At 44.9% G+C, this 17,500-nt stretch overlaps 1 protein-coding gene across 1 annotated transcript; it reads right to left on the bottom strand.

Annotated features, from left to right (window-relative positions):
• Window positions 1-2,888: 2,888 nt before the first annotated feature.
• LOC130387827 (kidney mitochondrial carrier protein 1-like) lies at window positions 2,889-16,335 on the bottom strand. Its single transcript, XM_056597113.1, has 9 exons — window positions 16,272-16,335; window positions 16,012-16,159; window positions 15,812-15,906; window positions 15,287-15,372; window positions 14,369-14,464; window positions 13,911-14,035; window positions 10,860-10,983; window positions 10,423-10,503; window positions 2,889-4,738 (listed from the first exon to the last, which is right to left on the bottom strand). Exons 1-9 carry the CDS (start codon window positions 16,333-16,335, stop codon window positions 4,697-4,699), a joined length of 861 nt encoding a protein of 286 aa, XP_056453088.1. The 3' UTR covers window positions 2,889-4,696.
• Between the last annotated feature and the right edge of the window lie 1,165 nt (window positions 16,336-17,500).

Here is a 17,500-nt window from a genome sequence, read left to right as displayed (position 1 = left end):
CCTCCTTGCGTCCACCACAAGCGCCTGACGTGCGACTCCCAAAAGTTGTAACCTTGCGTCGAGGCGACGCAGTCGCAAGGGCTGTGATTGGTCTGCTAACTACACCAATTCCGACAACACGCTTTGTATGCAAAAACTCAAAGGCAAAACATGTATCTTTTGCCTTCATAGCCGTAACCTTTTTTTTTACTCGCTATTAATCTGTAAAAAGTAGCAACGTTTTGTATTCAGTCATCACATATTTCGATTATACAATGACCAGAATGGACAACGACGACCAACTAGCTGCCTATCTTTTGTTTTTGTTGCACATTGTTTGAGTGGTATCCGGCTTTCAAGTTGCTAGAATCTATAACATACCATCATCAAAAACATCTACTGGTAGACCAATTGTAAAGTAATAACATGCACAGAAAAATACAAACTATTTGTTCTCTCTTTACCACTGATATGCATAGCGACACGTAGACCAATGCTGAACCACAAAGGGTCACGACTACGTCGAAGTGACTGCGTGGTCATTGCGTGGTGTGAACGTGGAACCATAATCAGCCCTATACACACTGATTGTGTGTTTTTGTGTGTGTGTGTGTGTGTGTGTGTGTGTGTGTGTGTGTGTGTGTGTGTGTGTGTGTGTGTGTGTGTGTGTGTGTGTGTGGGGGGGGGGGGGGGGGGGGGGGGGGAGAGAGGGAGGGAGGGTGTGTGAGAGAGAAAAAGTGTGTTTTCTACACCAGCATGATAACTACATATATATATATAATACAAATAATAATTCTTCAAAAATGCACATTTCAGTTTACACACATTGTACATTTACTGTTTACAAACACTTTTCCAAGGGCATTGGCATTTTTCATTCCCACCATTTGAATAATCGACAGGCCACAGATAAATGGAATCTTGAATGTGTTCAGTCCCATGGCCATGACCACGTTGTTTTTTCGAATATGGGCCTAGTAATATGCTGTGTGTGTGTGTGTGTGTGTGTGTGTGTGTGTGTGTGTGTGTGTGTGTGTGTGTGTATGTGAGTGCATGAGTGTGTGTGCGTGTGTGTGTGTGTTTGTGTGTGTGCGATGTAGTGCAAGCACAACCCTTAAGGCATGGAAATGCATAATTGGCCATTAGGTGAAACCAAAACAAACTGGATATTTCAATGTTTACTCCTTATCAGAAGCCCGGGTAGAAAACTACAGCCAGAGCCTCTAGCCGGGGGTCCTGCGGGGTGTTTGGGGATGGGGGGCACACTTGAACACATTGGTTGTCAGCGCGTGAAGCTACATTATTTCTGCGAGTCGCGTGGCAGCGTGATGTTTGTTATATGCCTACAGCAATGTCTACACCCACAGTAATGTACACATTCATTTTGGTAGTTTTCAGTACTTTTATATTGGACATGACACTACACAGCAAATCAACACAAAGGGTCATCTCGGCCACAGCCGGGTCTGAGTGACGTCCCACCAACTTCTTATAACTTGTTCCGACTCATAAACAAGGAGGTCTCAAGGCTCCAGGCACGAACGACTAATAAAATAGAACAACTAATAAAAGAACTAATCCCCAGCCCCGCGCCGGCAACTCATTCTCTATCTCTTCTAACATTCGCTCTGTGTCCCCCGCCTGGTTTACAACAATGGCAGGCCGCATTACCAGCGGCTGAGCTCGTGTGATCACGTCTCTCCGGTGTCTCAATCCCACCCCCCCTCCCCTTTCTTCCTGCGCGTGGAAAAAAAATGTAGGTCGGCAGCGCTGTGATTTAGAGGAGGGTTGCTTTGCTTGTTTGTTGTTTGAATGAGAAGTTTGACTGTCAGATGAATCGTGGCGCGGGAGTTAGTGAGTGTGCGTCCATGGATGTAACCGCCAGGAACTGAAGGCGCACTTTTAGACGGCATCCTCTAATTAAACGAGAGGCTTGACAGCCGCGCGAGAAGGGAGTCTCCTTGTCAAACACCAGTCATCGTTGGGGCTCGAACTTCTCGAGTCAAATCATCAATTAATAATATCTGTCGTACTTAAAGGTGGAACTATTGCTTTACAAGTACCATCTTAAATGCAATTAGGCATTTAAAAACACATTAAGTCAGGATATCTTTTCACAATTGGGATGTAGGCCTGCTGGACTGTTATTAGGATTTTTATTTATTCGGGGTGGTTCATCTTATTTAAATGAACCGTTCCCATACAAAGCGTACATTGTTCATGTGGCTGGCGCAGGTCAAACAAAAAATGACTTATCATGATAAAAACAAGTGGCAGCTTTTTAGCAACAAGAATCCTATGTGGCCTGAGGGCCATTGTTCCGCTCAAGGGCAAGGCGAACCCATTGACCCCAGCGTGATAGGCCACATTGTCTGAGAGGTCCATGCAAATATACAGCTGTAATCCCCCACCCCTTGTGTCGCTTCATCCCCTCGCTTTCATCTGAAAGCAAAATCGCTGAAAGGCAGAATATAAAAGTGGGGAGAGAGAAAGACGTTTGTGTTTGGAACGGCGAGAGAAATTCGTTATCCCTCCGACACACACCACTCAGAGTCCCCCGAAACACAATGCGGGGAGCAAGGCGCACCTCCCTGGGCCAGACGAGCGATAATGCCCTTAATACGCCATGGCTGTGAATGGTGGAATCCCTCGTGGCCATGCTGGTCTGTCTACTGAAGGGGCGCTCCTGCCAGAAAAAGCGCGCCAAAGGAACCGCGCCAGGCTACGCTAGTTAATACCCTGGTCAGATCACAAAAGACTAGCATGGGGACGGCGCCCTCATTAGCAGCAGACGCTGACGTGGCTAATTCAAAAGTTTTAACCGCTACACAGCAGGGACTTGAATTCATGTGAACCCTGCAAGTCGGCCGGCTAGGTAACACACAGATACATGGTCATCGTCCTTTGCCGTAAAGTCCACGAGGTTTCTAACGTTGGCCTGGTCCGATTAGCAATTCAGCCCGACGTCAACAATTACCTGAGAAGGCAATTCATCGTGGCTTATTGGGAATTAAAAGAACCTCGCTTCTCATAACTAATAAGTCCCGTGGCGGTGCTCCCGCGCACACAAAATGTAGTTTATCACATTTTTTTTTTTTTAAACAACCCTCCCGAGTTGCCACCGTCTCCTCACCACAGCTCCGGTGAGGAGTTCTCCTCGGAGACACAACAATTACATCCCAGAAACCATGAATTATTCAGGAGCGACATTGTTTTCTGTTGCTGTGTGAACGTGTGTTTAAAAAGAGATGGGGTGTTTTCGTGAAACAATAAGACTGTGCTAGATATGTAGTACTTCAATTGCGCCGTCTGGTAAGGAGTAGGTTTAGGTTGAGGAGGGGAGGGCAACTTGGCAAGGGGAACAACATAACGGTTGCCTTCATCTGGGTCAGGCTCTTGTTTGTTATTGAGGCTACACAGCGCCCTCCAATGGAAAAAAAAGAAACTACGGGTGGCAATGTTTACAGTTTATTCGGTGGATCCCTCAATGATCAGAACTCAAATAATTGTAACATCAGCATAATACGTTTCCCGATATCGCACCGATCGAAAAGACACTGGTACTAACAAACGCAATTGGTAACATGATTCCTAAACAAATGCACGTAAATATCCACATTTGGACATGAATGACCATCAGAATATTAATTTTGTGCAAAATATAAGCATACATAAAGCAATAGGTAAAACATTTATACTTTTCCCTTTTAAGTAACTATTTGGTCAGCTGGGTTGCTTTTCAACATGATACATCAAATGTTTTTTGCGGTGTGCAAATAAGTTTGGCGTCAACTATGTGCCAATTCATGAAGCATGAGGCTGTAATGCCATTGCAATGCGTTATGAAAGAACTAAGAGGGGACATGGGAACCCAGTTAGTTACCCTCCGTGGCTTGTATCTCATGTGACATGAGCGAGTACGGCCGACGCATTTGGTTCTGGTGGCTGTTGTTCGCTCCGTTTACACTGCAACTGCTATATACAAGTGTTTATATAGCAGTCAAATATGGAGACGATACATTCTTGGTCAATCTTAAACATTGGGCAAATAATATTCTACAGAGGAATAAATCATAAAAACAAAAATGCCGTCACCCCATTTTCCCTGTATGACAATTTAGGAAGACGAAAATAAATGAGTGTATGAAGTGTACAAATGTTAGATTTGAGTCTCGTGTGGCCCCACCCTGTCCCTGGGAAGTGGTATTTAACCACTGATGCCCCGTGGTCGCCTGGACTTCCTGCCTCTCCTTCTTCTGCAGCTCAAGCAGGGCCATCAACAGGAAGTGATGCAGTTCACTAAGGCACTCAAAATCGGCGGATGTGCCGTCGTTGCACTTTGTATGTACTGGGGTACCAATCTGGGTGTTTTCCAACAAAACAAGGGGTTGCTGGGGCTTAAGGGAGGGAGTGCCGGAGGTACGCCAGAAACGTAACGCGGTGGGTTGGAAGGAGGGAGAGGGGGTTCGGCTGGGAGAAACTGCATGTATGTGCAAGCGTGTGACTGACGGGTTACAAGCACAGTCAACATCCAAGACATATGAAGCCTTCTATATGTTGGATGGCACATCAATCTTCCCACCTCTCTCCCCCAGCCCTATTCAATGGCTCCATGCTGGATCTATCCCGGCTTTCCTGCGCTGGGACTTCCTGCCATGGTCCCCACGGTTTCTCTCTCTCGCTTGTCATTCACTTCTTCTCCTCGTTTCAGCCTTCATCAAACGTCAATCTTCTTTAGCTGCTCGTAGGTGAGGAAGAACTGGACATGGGAAGTCAAGGAATACACAGGTTTCCCCAACAGAAGAATGGGATGCAAAACAGTAGGGCCGGGCGATTTGGCCTGAAAATGTAATTTCAGCTCTTTTCAAACCAACCCAGATTATCGATTTTACTTGATTCTATTCTGTAAGGGGAAAAAATAATGTTTATTTGAAGATTAACAATATATATATATATAAAAAAAAAAGAAAGAATATAATTCTGAAGGAAAGATGGTCCCCTTAATGCCACACTGTGCCTCGGCTTTCAGGTGAGTGGGCTGCAGAGCAATGGCCGAATGCCATGTTCAGCTTGTTCATAATGCTATAATCGGGATTTGAATTCACAACCTAAGGATCACCGGTACAAGGCATTATCCCATTGAGCCACTGACATTCCTGAAGTGCATGAAGCCTCATTCACATCGTGAAAATGTCTATAGATAAGCACACAACTTTCAGAAAACTCCAAGCACACATTACACAAGAGAATTAAGGGCTCTCTTAAAAGAATACAGATCTGAAAATGTGCACATCAATGGTATCCACCTTATGAAAGTCGTATAGTAGTTATACAATAACGAAGTGGTCATAAGGTGGTAGTAAAGGAATACACCCGTCATGTGATCCAAGATGGCGGCACGCGTCAGTGCAGCGGCTTCTCTAGGGCTCTGTGAGAATCTTGGATATTGTAACGCCAAACTTTTAGCGCTTTAGAAGGAAGCAGCTTCACTTTCACTTGCACCAAAACTAAAATCTGAACTTGGGAGACTGCAAATGCTAAGGACAACGGCGTGGAAGTACGGGTCGCACGGCTTCAGAAGCAAAAGGAAGCAGCGTGCGAGGAGGCAGAAGCGGGGCAAGAGGGCTGGACTGATGGCCAAGGTGAAAGCCGGAGCATGCAGACCACCTATTCCTTGCGTCTGGGCCAGGAGGAATTGCACGATGCCGTTAACGCTCTGCAGAACAAATGCCCTGAGGCGTTGTATGTGGTTGCAGGGGATTTCAGTCATGCGTGTCTGAGGGATACACTCCCAACATTCCAACAGCATGTCAACACCGCCACCCAAGGCAACAATACACTGGACAAAGTGTATACCAACAGACGTGGGACGTACCGGGCTTTCCCCCACCCCCATTTTGGCTCTTCAGATCACATCTCAGTCATGCTTGCTCATGCATACTGCCCTGAGAAAGACATCCCGGTGTGGCCGAGTTGAGCAGTCTCTATGCTCCAGGACTGTTTTGTAAGCACAGACTGGCAGATGTTTAAAGAAGCCGCAACGGTGGATGATGTTGTGAACCTGGAAGAATATACTACATCAGTCCTGGCATACATTAATAAGTGTGTGGATGACTTCACCATCAGGAAAACCATCAGGATTATCCCTAACCAAAAAACCCCGGTGCGATCGCTTCTGAGAGCACGAGAGGCTGCGTTCAGGTCCGGGGACTCAGACGCACTCAGGGACGCACGGCGAGGCATAAAGACAGCAAAGGCATTTCATCTCTAATGACCCACGTAGCATGTGGAAGGGCATTAAGTGTGTTACCACTTACAGCAAGAAGAATGCACAACGCCCCGCCGACCCCTCCTTGCCTGATGCTCTGAACCACTTTTATGCCCGTTTCGAGGCCTCCAATAACTCCCCTACCAAGCTTTCATCCTCGCCAGGGGACTACACACCGAGTATCAGAGAGGGAGGTTGGAAAATAAATCCACGCAAAGCAGCTGGACCTGAAGGTATCCAGGTCGTGTCCTAAAGGACTGTGCATGCCAACTCTCAGGGGTCATGTGTGACATCTTTAACACCTCCCGCTCCCTGGCACAGGCCACTGCACCAATATGTCTTGAGACATCCACCATCATTACGGTACCAAAAGCCCAGACGGTCACCTGTCTCAATGACACCTGTTGCTCTCCCCCCAATCATCATGAAAACATTGAAGAGGGTGGTAATGTCACATATGAAGAACACAATTAACATCACATCCGACTGTCACCAGTACACTTACAGGCAGAACCAGTCGACTGCTGATGCAGTTTCAGCCATTATCCACCAAGCCTTCCCACATCTGGAGACTAGCAATTCATATGCGAGACTACTTTTTCTTGATTTTAGTTCTGCTTACAATCATTCCGTAGACACTGATCAACAAGCTGTCAGCACTCGGTTTCTCTCCATCACTCTGCAATTTAATACCGGATTTCCTGACCCACAGACCTCAGTCTGTTAGGATTAATAACCTCCCATCCTCACCCACCATCCTCAACACTGGCAGTCCCCAGGGCTGTGTGCTCAGCCCTCTACTGTACTGCTTACTCACGAATGCAGAGCAGACTACGACAGTAATGTCATAGCTTGCAGATGACACAGCCGTGATAGGACTTATCAGCAATGGGGATGAGACGGCTTACAGGCAGAAAGTGAGGGGACTGGAACTGTGGTGCGGGGAAAACAACCTGATCCTGAACACAAAGAAGACGAAGGAGTTGATTGTGGACTTCCGCAGGAAGGGCCCTACCCCTCCCCCCCTCTACATCGACAACACAGTTGTGGAGAGGGTTCACACATTCAAATACCTTTTCTTGCTCCTTACCAACCCGCTCACCTGGCGGGAGAACACCATGCACACCATCAAGAAGGCCCATCAACGGCTCTACTTCCTAAGGAAGTTGAAGGGGCTTTTAATATGTATTTTTGTATCTTAATATGTCTTTGTTCATATTAGTAGTTTATTTCAAGTTGAACCAATTTTAGGGTTTTAGGTAGCACATGGAGACCTGAGTACTGTATTTCGTTTTTCATGTAAATGTTAAATGACAATTAAAGCATCCTTAAATATAGGAAAAATGAGAGTGTGGACTTTTGGCTTTTCTATGAGATTGTGCGAAAAGTAAACATTTTAGGGCATAAGAGAGGGGCCATAATGATGCATCTGATTCTAGAGATTAATATGATGAAAGAATTTTGAGTCCAGGCCAATCTGGAGAGGAGAACTACAGTTTCTTTCGATTGCTTGAACACTATAGACACATGCTTAGACCAAAGCAACACAACTTGAAGTTTTTGTTTCTATACCGTAAACACATGTAACCATTCCTTAAACAAAAGCGCTGCTTTGCACTTGTTGCAACACACTTGTTGGATAGATGAGCAATGTTTACTTCAGTCCACTGGGTAGGCTGGTAGATAGATCTATCCAGCACAGATCTAGGTGGACACACCCACTAGTGATGTCATATTAGGCAGATTTTCGAAACGGCTTGTAAGGCTAATCACACTCACACCTGGTGGTATAATAAGTCCCCTTTAATCACCAAGCCAAATTCCTGGTTGGTGTAAAACCCTTCTTGGCAATTAAATCCTTTCTGATTCTGATTCTGATTCTGATCTTGGTAAAGCACCAAATTACCATGAAGCAATCGTACAGGGTCCCATTTGAGAGAAACAGTGTCAGGGTCAAAGGACTTTGACGAGAATATGTACAGGTAAGTGTTACAGTCCTTTACATTTACAATACAGTATTGGTGTCATCCAGTTACAGCTGAATATGTGCCATTGTATCAGTACCACATAGATACATTCAGAGAGGTACCAGGTACCTGTTCGATGGGGTGGGGGTTCTGTGTGTGTAGTACTGTAGTTGAGTGTTTTGAGTAATGCCATCTAAAATATGTATTGCATGTATTTTGTTTTGTTACAGCGCATCTTGGAGATGGATGGAGCTGCACAGCCTCATGAATTTATTTACATTGATGAGGCTGGATTCAACCTCAGCAAAACAAGATGACGGGGTCGTAACATAATTGGCCAAGGGCAATTGTGCAAGTCTCGGGGCAGCGCGGGGGAAATATCTCATTGTGTGCTGCCATAAGCCTTCAAGGGCTACTGCACCATCAAACAAAACTAGGTCCCTTCAATACCGAACATATAATAACATTTCTGGATGCACTTCACGATGCAGCTGTACAGACCAGAGCAGCCCAGGTTTGTTGTTGTCTGGGATAATGTTAGTTTCCATCAGGCTGCTCTGGTCCGCAACTGGTTCACCAACCATCATCAATTTGAAGTCCTATATTTGCCCCCTTACACACCATTTCTAAACCCCATAGAAGAATTATTTTCGGCTTGGAGATGGTGCGTATATGACCGCCAACCTTATGCTCGCATGCCTCTTCTGCAGGCAATGGAACAGGCCTGCGGAGACATCATCATAGGGTCAATCCATGGATGGATTCGGCACACAAGGCAATATTTTCCCCGATGCTTTAGCGGAAGAAAATATTGCTTGTGATGTTGATGAGATCCTATGGCCAGACCCCAACAGACGGCAGGGTCCATAAGCCCACCCATGCACAATTGCCATGTTTTTCTGTGTTCACAGTACAGTAGGGTTTATTTATTATTGCTCAAACTGTATTTACTGCACTGTAATGTACAGTACTGCAATGTACAGTATTTAGTATTTGTTTTGGTTGTGGTGAAAACGTGCCCTCTGTGGAACTGAATAAAAACAGTGAACATGAAAGACTGCAGTGTTTATATAAAGTAGACCAGTGTGTTGCTGCTGATCTGAAAGTGTATTCATATGATGCAAGTGTGTTTCATTTTGACATCAGAGTGCCATTTTTACAAAGAATTGTTAGGTTTTGATAGCCGAGTTTCAATTTTACATAGATGTGAATGGTTTAGTTCCCAGTGTTGATGTCTTATTTGCTTGTGTGTTGAGTTTTGACACAATGAGCCAAATTTTGCAAAACGTGTTCAAGCAATTGATAAAAACTGTAAGCCTAATTCATGATTTTTTACAATAGCGCCACCCTTGGGTGAAGTACCACAAATTTGGGTTTATGGGTAGTGGGGGTTATTGAGATAACTGAAAATGTCAAGAGTTTTTCGATTATGGTATAGGCTGCAGTATGACTTTTACAGAGTCTGGGGGGAAAATGAACGGTACAGAAACGATAGGGGTCAAAGCAGCTTGGCCGCTCGGATCCCTAATAACACACATCTCCCACTCTGCTGCATGCCTCAGTTTAAGATGTTGGAATAAATTTGATGTGCCGCTGCTTTTGGTTACCACAGACTTTAAACCAAACTCTAAAAACTCACTTTTGTTTTGATATTTAAGCTTACTTTTTTCTTTTTTTTTTGATTACGACTAAATATCGATTTATCGCCCAGCCCTAATATAAAATGCTCTATCCTGTTCCAAATGCTTCCTGTGCCCGTAAGCGGGTACCACCCTGGCCTTGCTAGGCAACGATCTTCGTATTTCAGGCCCGTCCACTCCCGGGTTTCGTTACCTCATAGCTTTAGTCAAACTTGGTACCTTATTAAAAACGGATTTACACCTTTGGCCCTGAAATCTCTCAGGGCCCGTTCTCCCTCTAACCCTGCATCTTTTCCTTAAACCCGTCTTGGGCCTCTGTTGTGTTTTGTTCTTGCCAAGGATCAGGAGGTAATGAGGAAGGAGAAGTCTAGGGGTGCACAGCGTTACATAATGGAGTTGGCTAGCATTTCATAAACTAAGTCTCAAACAAACTGAGCGTTGCTTGACATGCCAAAGTTATAAAGCAAAACTCAACTACATCAACCGCCTCCCCAGTAGGTAAACAGACTGACACCAGTGTGGACACGCGGCGTGACATGCGTTCATGACGTGGTAAAAAGAAGGATACAATGATATTCCACGGACCCAGACGCAGCCAGTTGGGGAAGAACCCTTTGTAAAGAGCCATGAAGCCCTCCGAACGCCAGGTCTAAAGATCGAGAGAGGGAGAGAGAGAGACAACCTTGATCAATCACAGCGAAGTCATCAAACTGGACTTCTCAAAATGTACAGACCAAAAAGCTCTTAACCAGTTTGTACTTCTGACAAATCGTTCTGCACGCATGCTAGTGTGATGGCATTCTAACAAGCAGTCCAGGAGGACTACTGAATACACCGTCTCCAAAGTAAACATACAATACATTTTCTGAAAACAGAAGTGGCAAATGACCAGGGTTTTCCTTGATGTATCCTGGCTGGCCACACGTCATGCATGGCTGGTCTTGCGTCGAGGGTTCCCTATAAACCTGCCTGCAGCAGACAGTCCAGGGGTCCCCATAGACCTACCTGTAGCAGACAGTCCACGGTGCCCTGGTACACGGCTCCTCCCCGCTGGTTCATCATGCGGGTCCGGACCACATCCACCGGGTTGGAGGTCAGGGCCCCGGCCAAACCGCACACAAAGCTGGACCTGGGGGCAGCAGAGGGAGGCAAGCCAGGTTCAGGTCAAGCCAATTACCCAGCGCCTCGATTTTTCAGCACTCCCAAAATAGTGTTTTAACAGAGAGGGAGGCGTTGGCACCAGCGTATTGATTTGGTCTGTTGGTTTTTATGTGTCTGGCCATCGTTACATGCATGCTCATCTAAATCAAGTTAACACAGCAACTGTAGAAACATTATTAGGAATTCAAAGGGTGATAAACGGTTTTATTAATAGACAGGCACAGTCTCACAGTACGAAAACAGTCTCAAACTAACTAATCAAACAAATATAACAATCTCTATCAAGGTCTGTTTCTTTAGCCTTTTTATTTTAGGCTTAGATTATTTTTTAGGCTACAACACGATGAGCACTAATTATGTTCCCCTGATCTCTGGCCCATATATGACCTAATATGGATGGTGGGACATGAGTCACATTTAGCAAACAATAATTGTCTACAGGCATTTGATAGGCTGTGAGATACCGTCATTCAGACATTCGTGTTTTGAGGGTGAGAGAAATTAAAAAGGAGCCCAGTTGCTCAATCTGCTGTTGAATTGATATAGGTACAATAAAAAATAAATAGAATACGGTACTTATAAAATATATTAAATGATTACACAACAAATTTTACACTCTGCGGAAGTAAAAATGGCGTACTTCTAAAAACCCATCGCCTCAGGTTTTCAGAACTACTTCCATTCCTTGAAAAGCCCAAGGCGTTGAGCATGCAGAAATTTGAGCTGATGGCTCAAAAAAAAGTCTCTCGCTCCCTCTCGCTCTCTTCTCATTTGGTTCTTGAGTGACGGTGTATAGACAGTTGCTCGACTTCTATACATTCTTGCCATGGGTTTGATATGAACCTGTTGGGCCGTAGCCTATACAGTTTAACCAATTCAGAACGGCTGCAGACTTGGTCTGAAAGCGGTAATTAATCCTTTTATTGTCTTACTGACCTCCTTGGCAAACTTCCTTGACTCTCATTCCGTGTGTCAGGACATAACACCCATGTCCCATAGCTCTGATATTTGAACCATGATGACAATTGAAACACAGTTAAAGCAGGTCAAGTTTAACTATAATTGGAAACATGTGCAGGATCAGTAGTTAGTACATTCCTTTCTCCTAGCACGTTGAAGCATGCACAGAGGTCATGTCATTGCTGCACGCTAACAAAGTTCCTTAGAATTTTGAACGACACAAGTCATATTCACCCCATGCCAACACCAACAAATTAACCTTTGAACAGTGTATCAATGTTCTATTAGAACTGTATAATTTATAGATTTATATTCATGCCCCAGGCTGAATATTTTCTTAGTGGACTCTTAGTCGTCAGTTCAATCAAATAGTCCACTAATCGTCAAACTTGTAATGTAATTATTGCAATATATTTTTGAGGGCATTAGAAAATAGATTCAGTTCCAGGTCTGAGAAAGAGTTATAAAATAGATACTTCATCATTGTGCTACATACCAAACTGGGACAAAGTGCCATTGAAATAGTTTTTACGAGCACACACAAAAAAAGCACACATAAAAGTTGATAAAAAAATCTGGGCCTATTTTTGCCCTCAATGAATAAAGTTATTGGTTGTAATTTAGCTATGATTATTTTCAGTTACAATTGTTTTAAGAAAAGACTCAAGACCAAAAGTGATGCCATTTAAAATGCATCATGCTCTGAATCATTCACCCTTTCCACAATATCAAACAAAACTAGTAAAAGAACGAGAACATTATTTCAAACAACCTGATCTAGAGGCATGGTCCCTAGCAAGGAAAGTCGCATAGCAGCACCAACGTGAACTTGACACTTGTCGTGGCGTTTTGTTGCCCTATCAAGATCTTCCACATCAGTGAAACCATGAACAGCCCACATTGGAGATTTGCCATTATTCATTAGCAAACAGGGCCAGCAATACAGTCGAATGCTAGTAATGCTACCAGTAAGCCATGAGTACCTAGCAAACCATGTAGCAGCCACAACACTGACATTGCCATTACTTTTGGTGATCTCGATTTTGCGAAGTGGTCAACCTTTTTCTTTGGTCGCTAACTTAGCACTGTAACTCAATGAATGGAAGGATTTGTAATTAAAACATGAACAATGTCCTCTGTTTCCAATGTTTCCATTGTACACTTTATTCGCAAATGTTAGAATCTCGTTATCCTTCAGATGATTTCACCTGCTCAGTCTAAGAGACTTGCGTCAGGCAGAGTGGGTTTGTTATCAACAGCGTTGTCAGATTGGGCAGATTTCCCGCCCAATGATATTTTCCTCCTCTCTTCCATTGAAACCCATGTTATTCACCGGCCGCCAGTACTTTCTGAGAAATGAATGGGAGTCAACGGAGGCTGAGGGAGGACCTTCCTCCCTGAAGTAATTGTCAATAGGCGATAGGGGGTGCTAATGTCCCTTTACCCAGGGAAACGAACATTATATATTCAAAGGCATTAAAGTAGTCATATTTAAGGGCATTAATTCATTGCAGTAGTCTGGGCAATCTGCATTTTTATTCTCAACAATGTTAAGGAGGCTCTTCCTCCCACTCCTCAATGGAGAAGCCTCCACTGGTCATAACAAATAAATGGGGGAAAAAAATGGGATAGTTTTTTTTTTTATCCATTGCGTCTGGAAGTAGGGAGCTCCATCAGGTGAGTGATTAATGGCAGTGTACGTGTGGAATAACCTTCACCGGCATACTCACACCAATGTTTACCTGACAAGATTCAGCTACGAGTTAAATCAGGGGTTGTTGCGACCACCTCTGTTTTGTTTTATTTGTATAATTTTTCTATTTGAGCGACTAAGGGACTACTGACAACATGATTCGACTATTAAGCGGCCGCCTTTATGATCATATTTTGTGCACATAAAGTAAATAAATTGTGTCTTTCAGGCCCGTCACTTACAGGAAGTGTGTGTAGACGGTGTCGCCCATGTGACCCGACCGGATGAGGTGCTTCTTGGTGAGGTCATAGACGGGCAGCTCCACCCCGACCACGATGGCCGCCCTCTGCGCCGTGAGAGACACGCCCTGATGGGCAGACAGACACAAGGCAGCTTTACCGGGACGCTCACAAGTGATTGGTGGATGAGTGAAAGGGAATGGTTGGGGAGATTAAGGCCCAATCCCATTTCTACCCCTTACCCCTTCCCCCTCCCCCTTACCCCTTCAAAACAAGGGGAAGGGGGAAGGGGGAAGGGGGAAGGGGGAAGGGGGAAGGGGTAGAAATGGGATTGGGCTTTAGGCCCATTCCCATTTCTACCCCTTACCCCTTCCCCTTACCCCTTCAAAACAATGGGGAGGGGTAAGGGGAAGGGGTAAGGGGTAGAAATGGGATTGGGCCTAAAGGTCCTCAAAAGGTACCTTCCACAGTCCTCTGGTTCCCTCCTGCTGGTAGATGTTGATGAAGTTCCCCATCATACTGCCCTGGATAACGCTACCCTGGGCCTGCATGCGGATCTGGGGGACACACACAGGAAAGGTTGGAGGCAAGAGGAGACTGCATATCAACACACACCTTTACATGCTTTACAGGGTTCATGTCATTGGCTAGGGGTGGAAAGGAGAGAAAGGACACACACACACACACACACACACACACACACACACACACACACACACACACACACACACACACACACACACACACACACACACACACACACACACACACACACACACACACACACACACACACACACAGTGTGCAGTTCTCTTACAGAACACTATGTGGGGTTCTCAAGAACCTGGCCTATAAATAAAGTCTGTTGTGCCTTGTTAGGCATTGCATTAACCTTCTCCCCGCTCGGCCATGCAATCCAACCAGAAAAACCACATGGCTTTGGGGCAAACACAAAGTAACAGACCCTCTCCAATCCCCCCTACACCTCCTTTCTCCAAATCAGGACTCCTGACTAAAAACAACCGCTGTAGACCCTTAACGTGAAGCCACTTCACAGGGCATGTTTGAGTACTGAGGGCGGTTACAGTGTTTTTACCTGTGCAATACATTTGAGTTATAACACTATAAGTCCCTGCACATGTTAGGTTCACTGCTACCGGCTGCTGCTTTAACAACTGTAGCTTGGTGTTAGGTTTCACTGCACAGTTCCAGGAACCAAGTCTTGTGCGACACATGACACATTGGGAATCATACACTTCCTTCAGGCTAGAGTTATCTTTATGTCAATCGCCCTGTGTGGGTTTGTACCTGCAGAAGGTAATTCAAAAAAACTGATGCTGTCAATCATTTGTTCAGTGAGTGAGTGAGAGTGAGTCTACCTTCAGCACATCGGTTGGGTTTGCGATGGACGAGGAGATGACCCCAGACATAACGCCACAGCCTACGTTAATCAGCAACGTCTCGTCTGAAACAAACGAGGAAACTCATCATCTCAATTAGGTCTAGTGCCTTATTGGCAAATGCAACGTTTGGACTGTATGTTGACGTCTTTTGGTTTGAGATTGTAAATGTAAATTGACTGTCAAACGTTGGATGTATTCACCTCTAATAGACATTACAGGCAGAATACATATGTACAGTTCCACTGCATACATGATGATGCACTGCCACAGCTTAATGTTGTAATTTTGCTATGGGGCTGAACACACAGAAGCTAATTTATTCAAATATTAAGTTAACTGGTGAAATTAGGTCAACCATCATCCCCCCTGAGACACATCAGGCCCACGATTGTCTAGAGAATCTAGGTCACCAATAACATGGTGACATTCAATAAGTGGATACTGAATACTGAGTTCATGCATGTCTCTTGACGGTGTGGTGTCGGGCGGCTGTGTTATTACCCTCTGGGTTGTCCACGAGAAGACGCTTGAGGCTCTGGTAGGTGCCGATCTTTATTGTTCCGTAGGATGCCTGGCGCAGCATCGCCGGGGCTAGGCTGTATGTAGAGAGGGGCCATGGATAATCTTTATTCTGCACAGAAACAAATACTCAGATGATCGTAGCAATAAAACATTAAAAAAAAAAAGAGAGAGGAACTCACCCCGAATACAGTGTTCTGACTCCCTCCTCTCTGCAAATTTTCACCATTGCATGGAGCATTCCTCTGTAGCGAATTTCTCGGTATTTGCTGTCTCCCACTTGGCCTTGAACTTGTAACCGCGTCTTGGTCAAATCGATTGGGAAAGTCCCTGCAACAAGAGGTGAACCGTACGTTAATCAAAGAGTCATGTGCAATTGGCAAGCGGTGGAATAATCCACGCGGGGCCCACTAGCTACTGTACGAGACAGTCGACAACTTACCGCATTCTGCCGTGACAGAGGCTAGACCGCCGAAAACAAACGGCTTCCAGTTTGAGTTTGACATGTTCCCCTGTAACTGTGATTATTTTTACCAGGGTATTTTGCTCCAAGTTTAATCGTATAATCCGCCTTCTGTCTGCTCCTTGCTGGGGGCGTGCAACCGCGTCCTTTACTACTCAACCGGTTTCCCAGCCCCGCCGCTGCATTTTTGTTCCTGGTTCCCGGTCTGCCCTGTGTGGAGAATCAGGCCGTGGCCACGCCCTCCACCACGCTAGTCCCGCCCACACACAGTTGCTAGGCAACCGCTCTACGCGAATGAGAGGCGTTGCTGTGGTGAGGGAACTCGATGAATGCCAACTCGTTCACCTCACCTCCCCTAAAAGGAATATAAAAAAAACTGAACTACGGGGGCTATTTATGTAGCCTACGAAATATCCAGCCATTCAGATTTAATCAGATAGCCTACTTCAGATAAATAATGGAATATGTCTCACATCTACAAGTAATGTAGATGTGAGCATATTCACATCTACAATTAATGTAGATTCCATTATTTAGGTGCGGAAAGCCTTCCAGGAGCGTGGGTCGAAATTGGTGGGAGGTTGGTTTGTACCGATGTTACTTTCTGGGACTGGGTATCGAGAACGGATATAAGTAGTCAGGGAGATATGTTTTAAGTAGGCTAACAGTAACCATTTACACTTCGTATTATACATGCATGTATATTGGGCGTAGGTCCTAGGCAACGACCGCGCCCAGTCTAATACGCTGTGGGAACAAATGTACATGTTAATTAATCTGATGAGGCGGTCGTCAATTCACTTTAAATATTCCATTGTAAACAGTGTTTGGGGCGTTTCAATGTTATTTTTCTACTCAGCCGAATAGTTTTGAGTGACACACCAAAGACATTATTGGCTTCATAGTTGTAGTCACATAATATCGCCACTGGGGGTCAGTAGAGGATTTGTTAAACTTCGAGAGGTGGCTTACCCTCGAGTACGTTGCACTTCTGAAGTCATTGAGGCCGTGAAGACAAAATGGATGGGTCACATTATCCCACGGGAATTGCCCGTTAAAGACTGAGGCTCAGCAATGAACACATCCGTTCAGCCAGACTAGGTCTGAACCAAAGGTCTCAACCCATTGTCCACCTGTTTCATATTAACATGGTTTACCTTGACCTCAGGGGAGGGTCGAAAATAGATGTATTTCCCTTTGTGCTAAAG

Source organism: Gadus chalcogrammus, chromosome 8, assembly GCF_026213295.1.
Source record: "Gadus chalcogrammus isolate NIFS_2021 chromosome 8, NIFS_Gcha_1.0, whole genome shotgun sequence".
Taxonomy (NCBI): domain Eukaryota; kingdom Metazoa; phylum Chordata; class Actinopteri; order Gadiformes; family Gadidae; genus Gadus; species Gadus chalcogrammus.
Note: the sequence above shows the minus strand (reverse complement) of the source record. Positions and strands in the feature narration are given on the sequence as shown.

What these genes read in the sequence shown, in the direction of transcription:
- LOC130387827 (XM_056597113.1), bottom strand. Translation starts at nt 16,335, where the DNA reads ATGTCAAACTCAAACTGGAAGCCGTTTGTTTTCGGCGGTCTAGCCTCT. An exon ending in ACCGTCTACACACACTTCCT is followed by an intron (nt 10,984 to 13,910) that starts GTAAGTGACGGG and finishes TGCTGCCCCCAG; the next exon opens with GTCCAGCTTTGTGTGCGGTT. An exon ending in CCGTGGACTGTCTGCTACAG is followed by an intron (nt 10,504 to 10,859) that starts GTAGGTCTATGG and finishes CTCGATCTTTAG; the next exon opens with ACCTGGCGTTCGGAGGGCTT.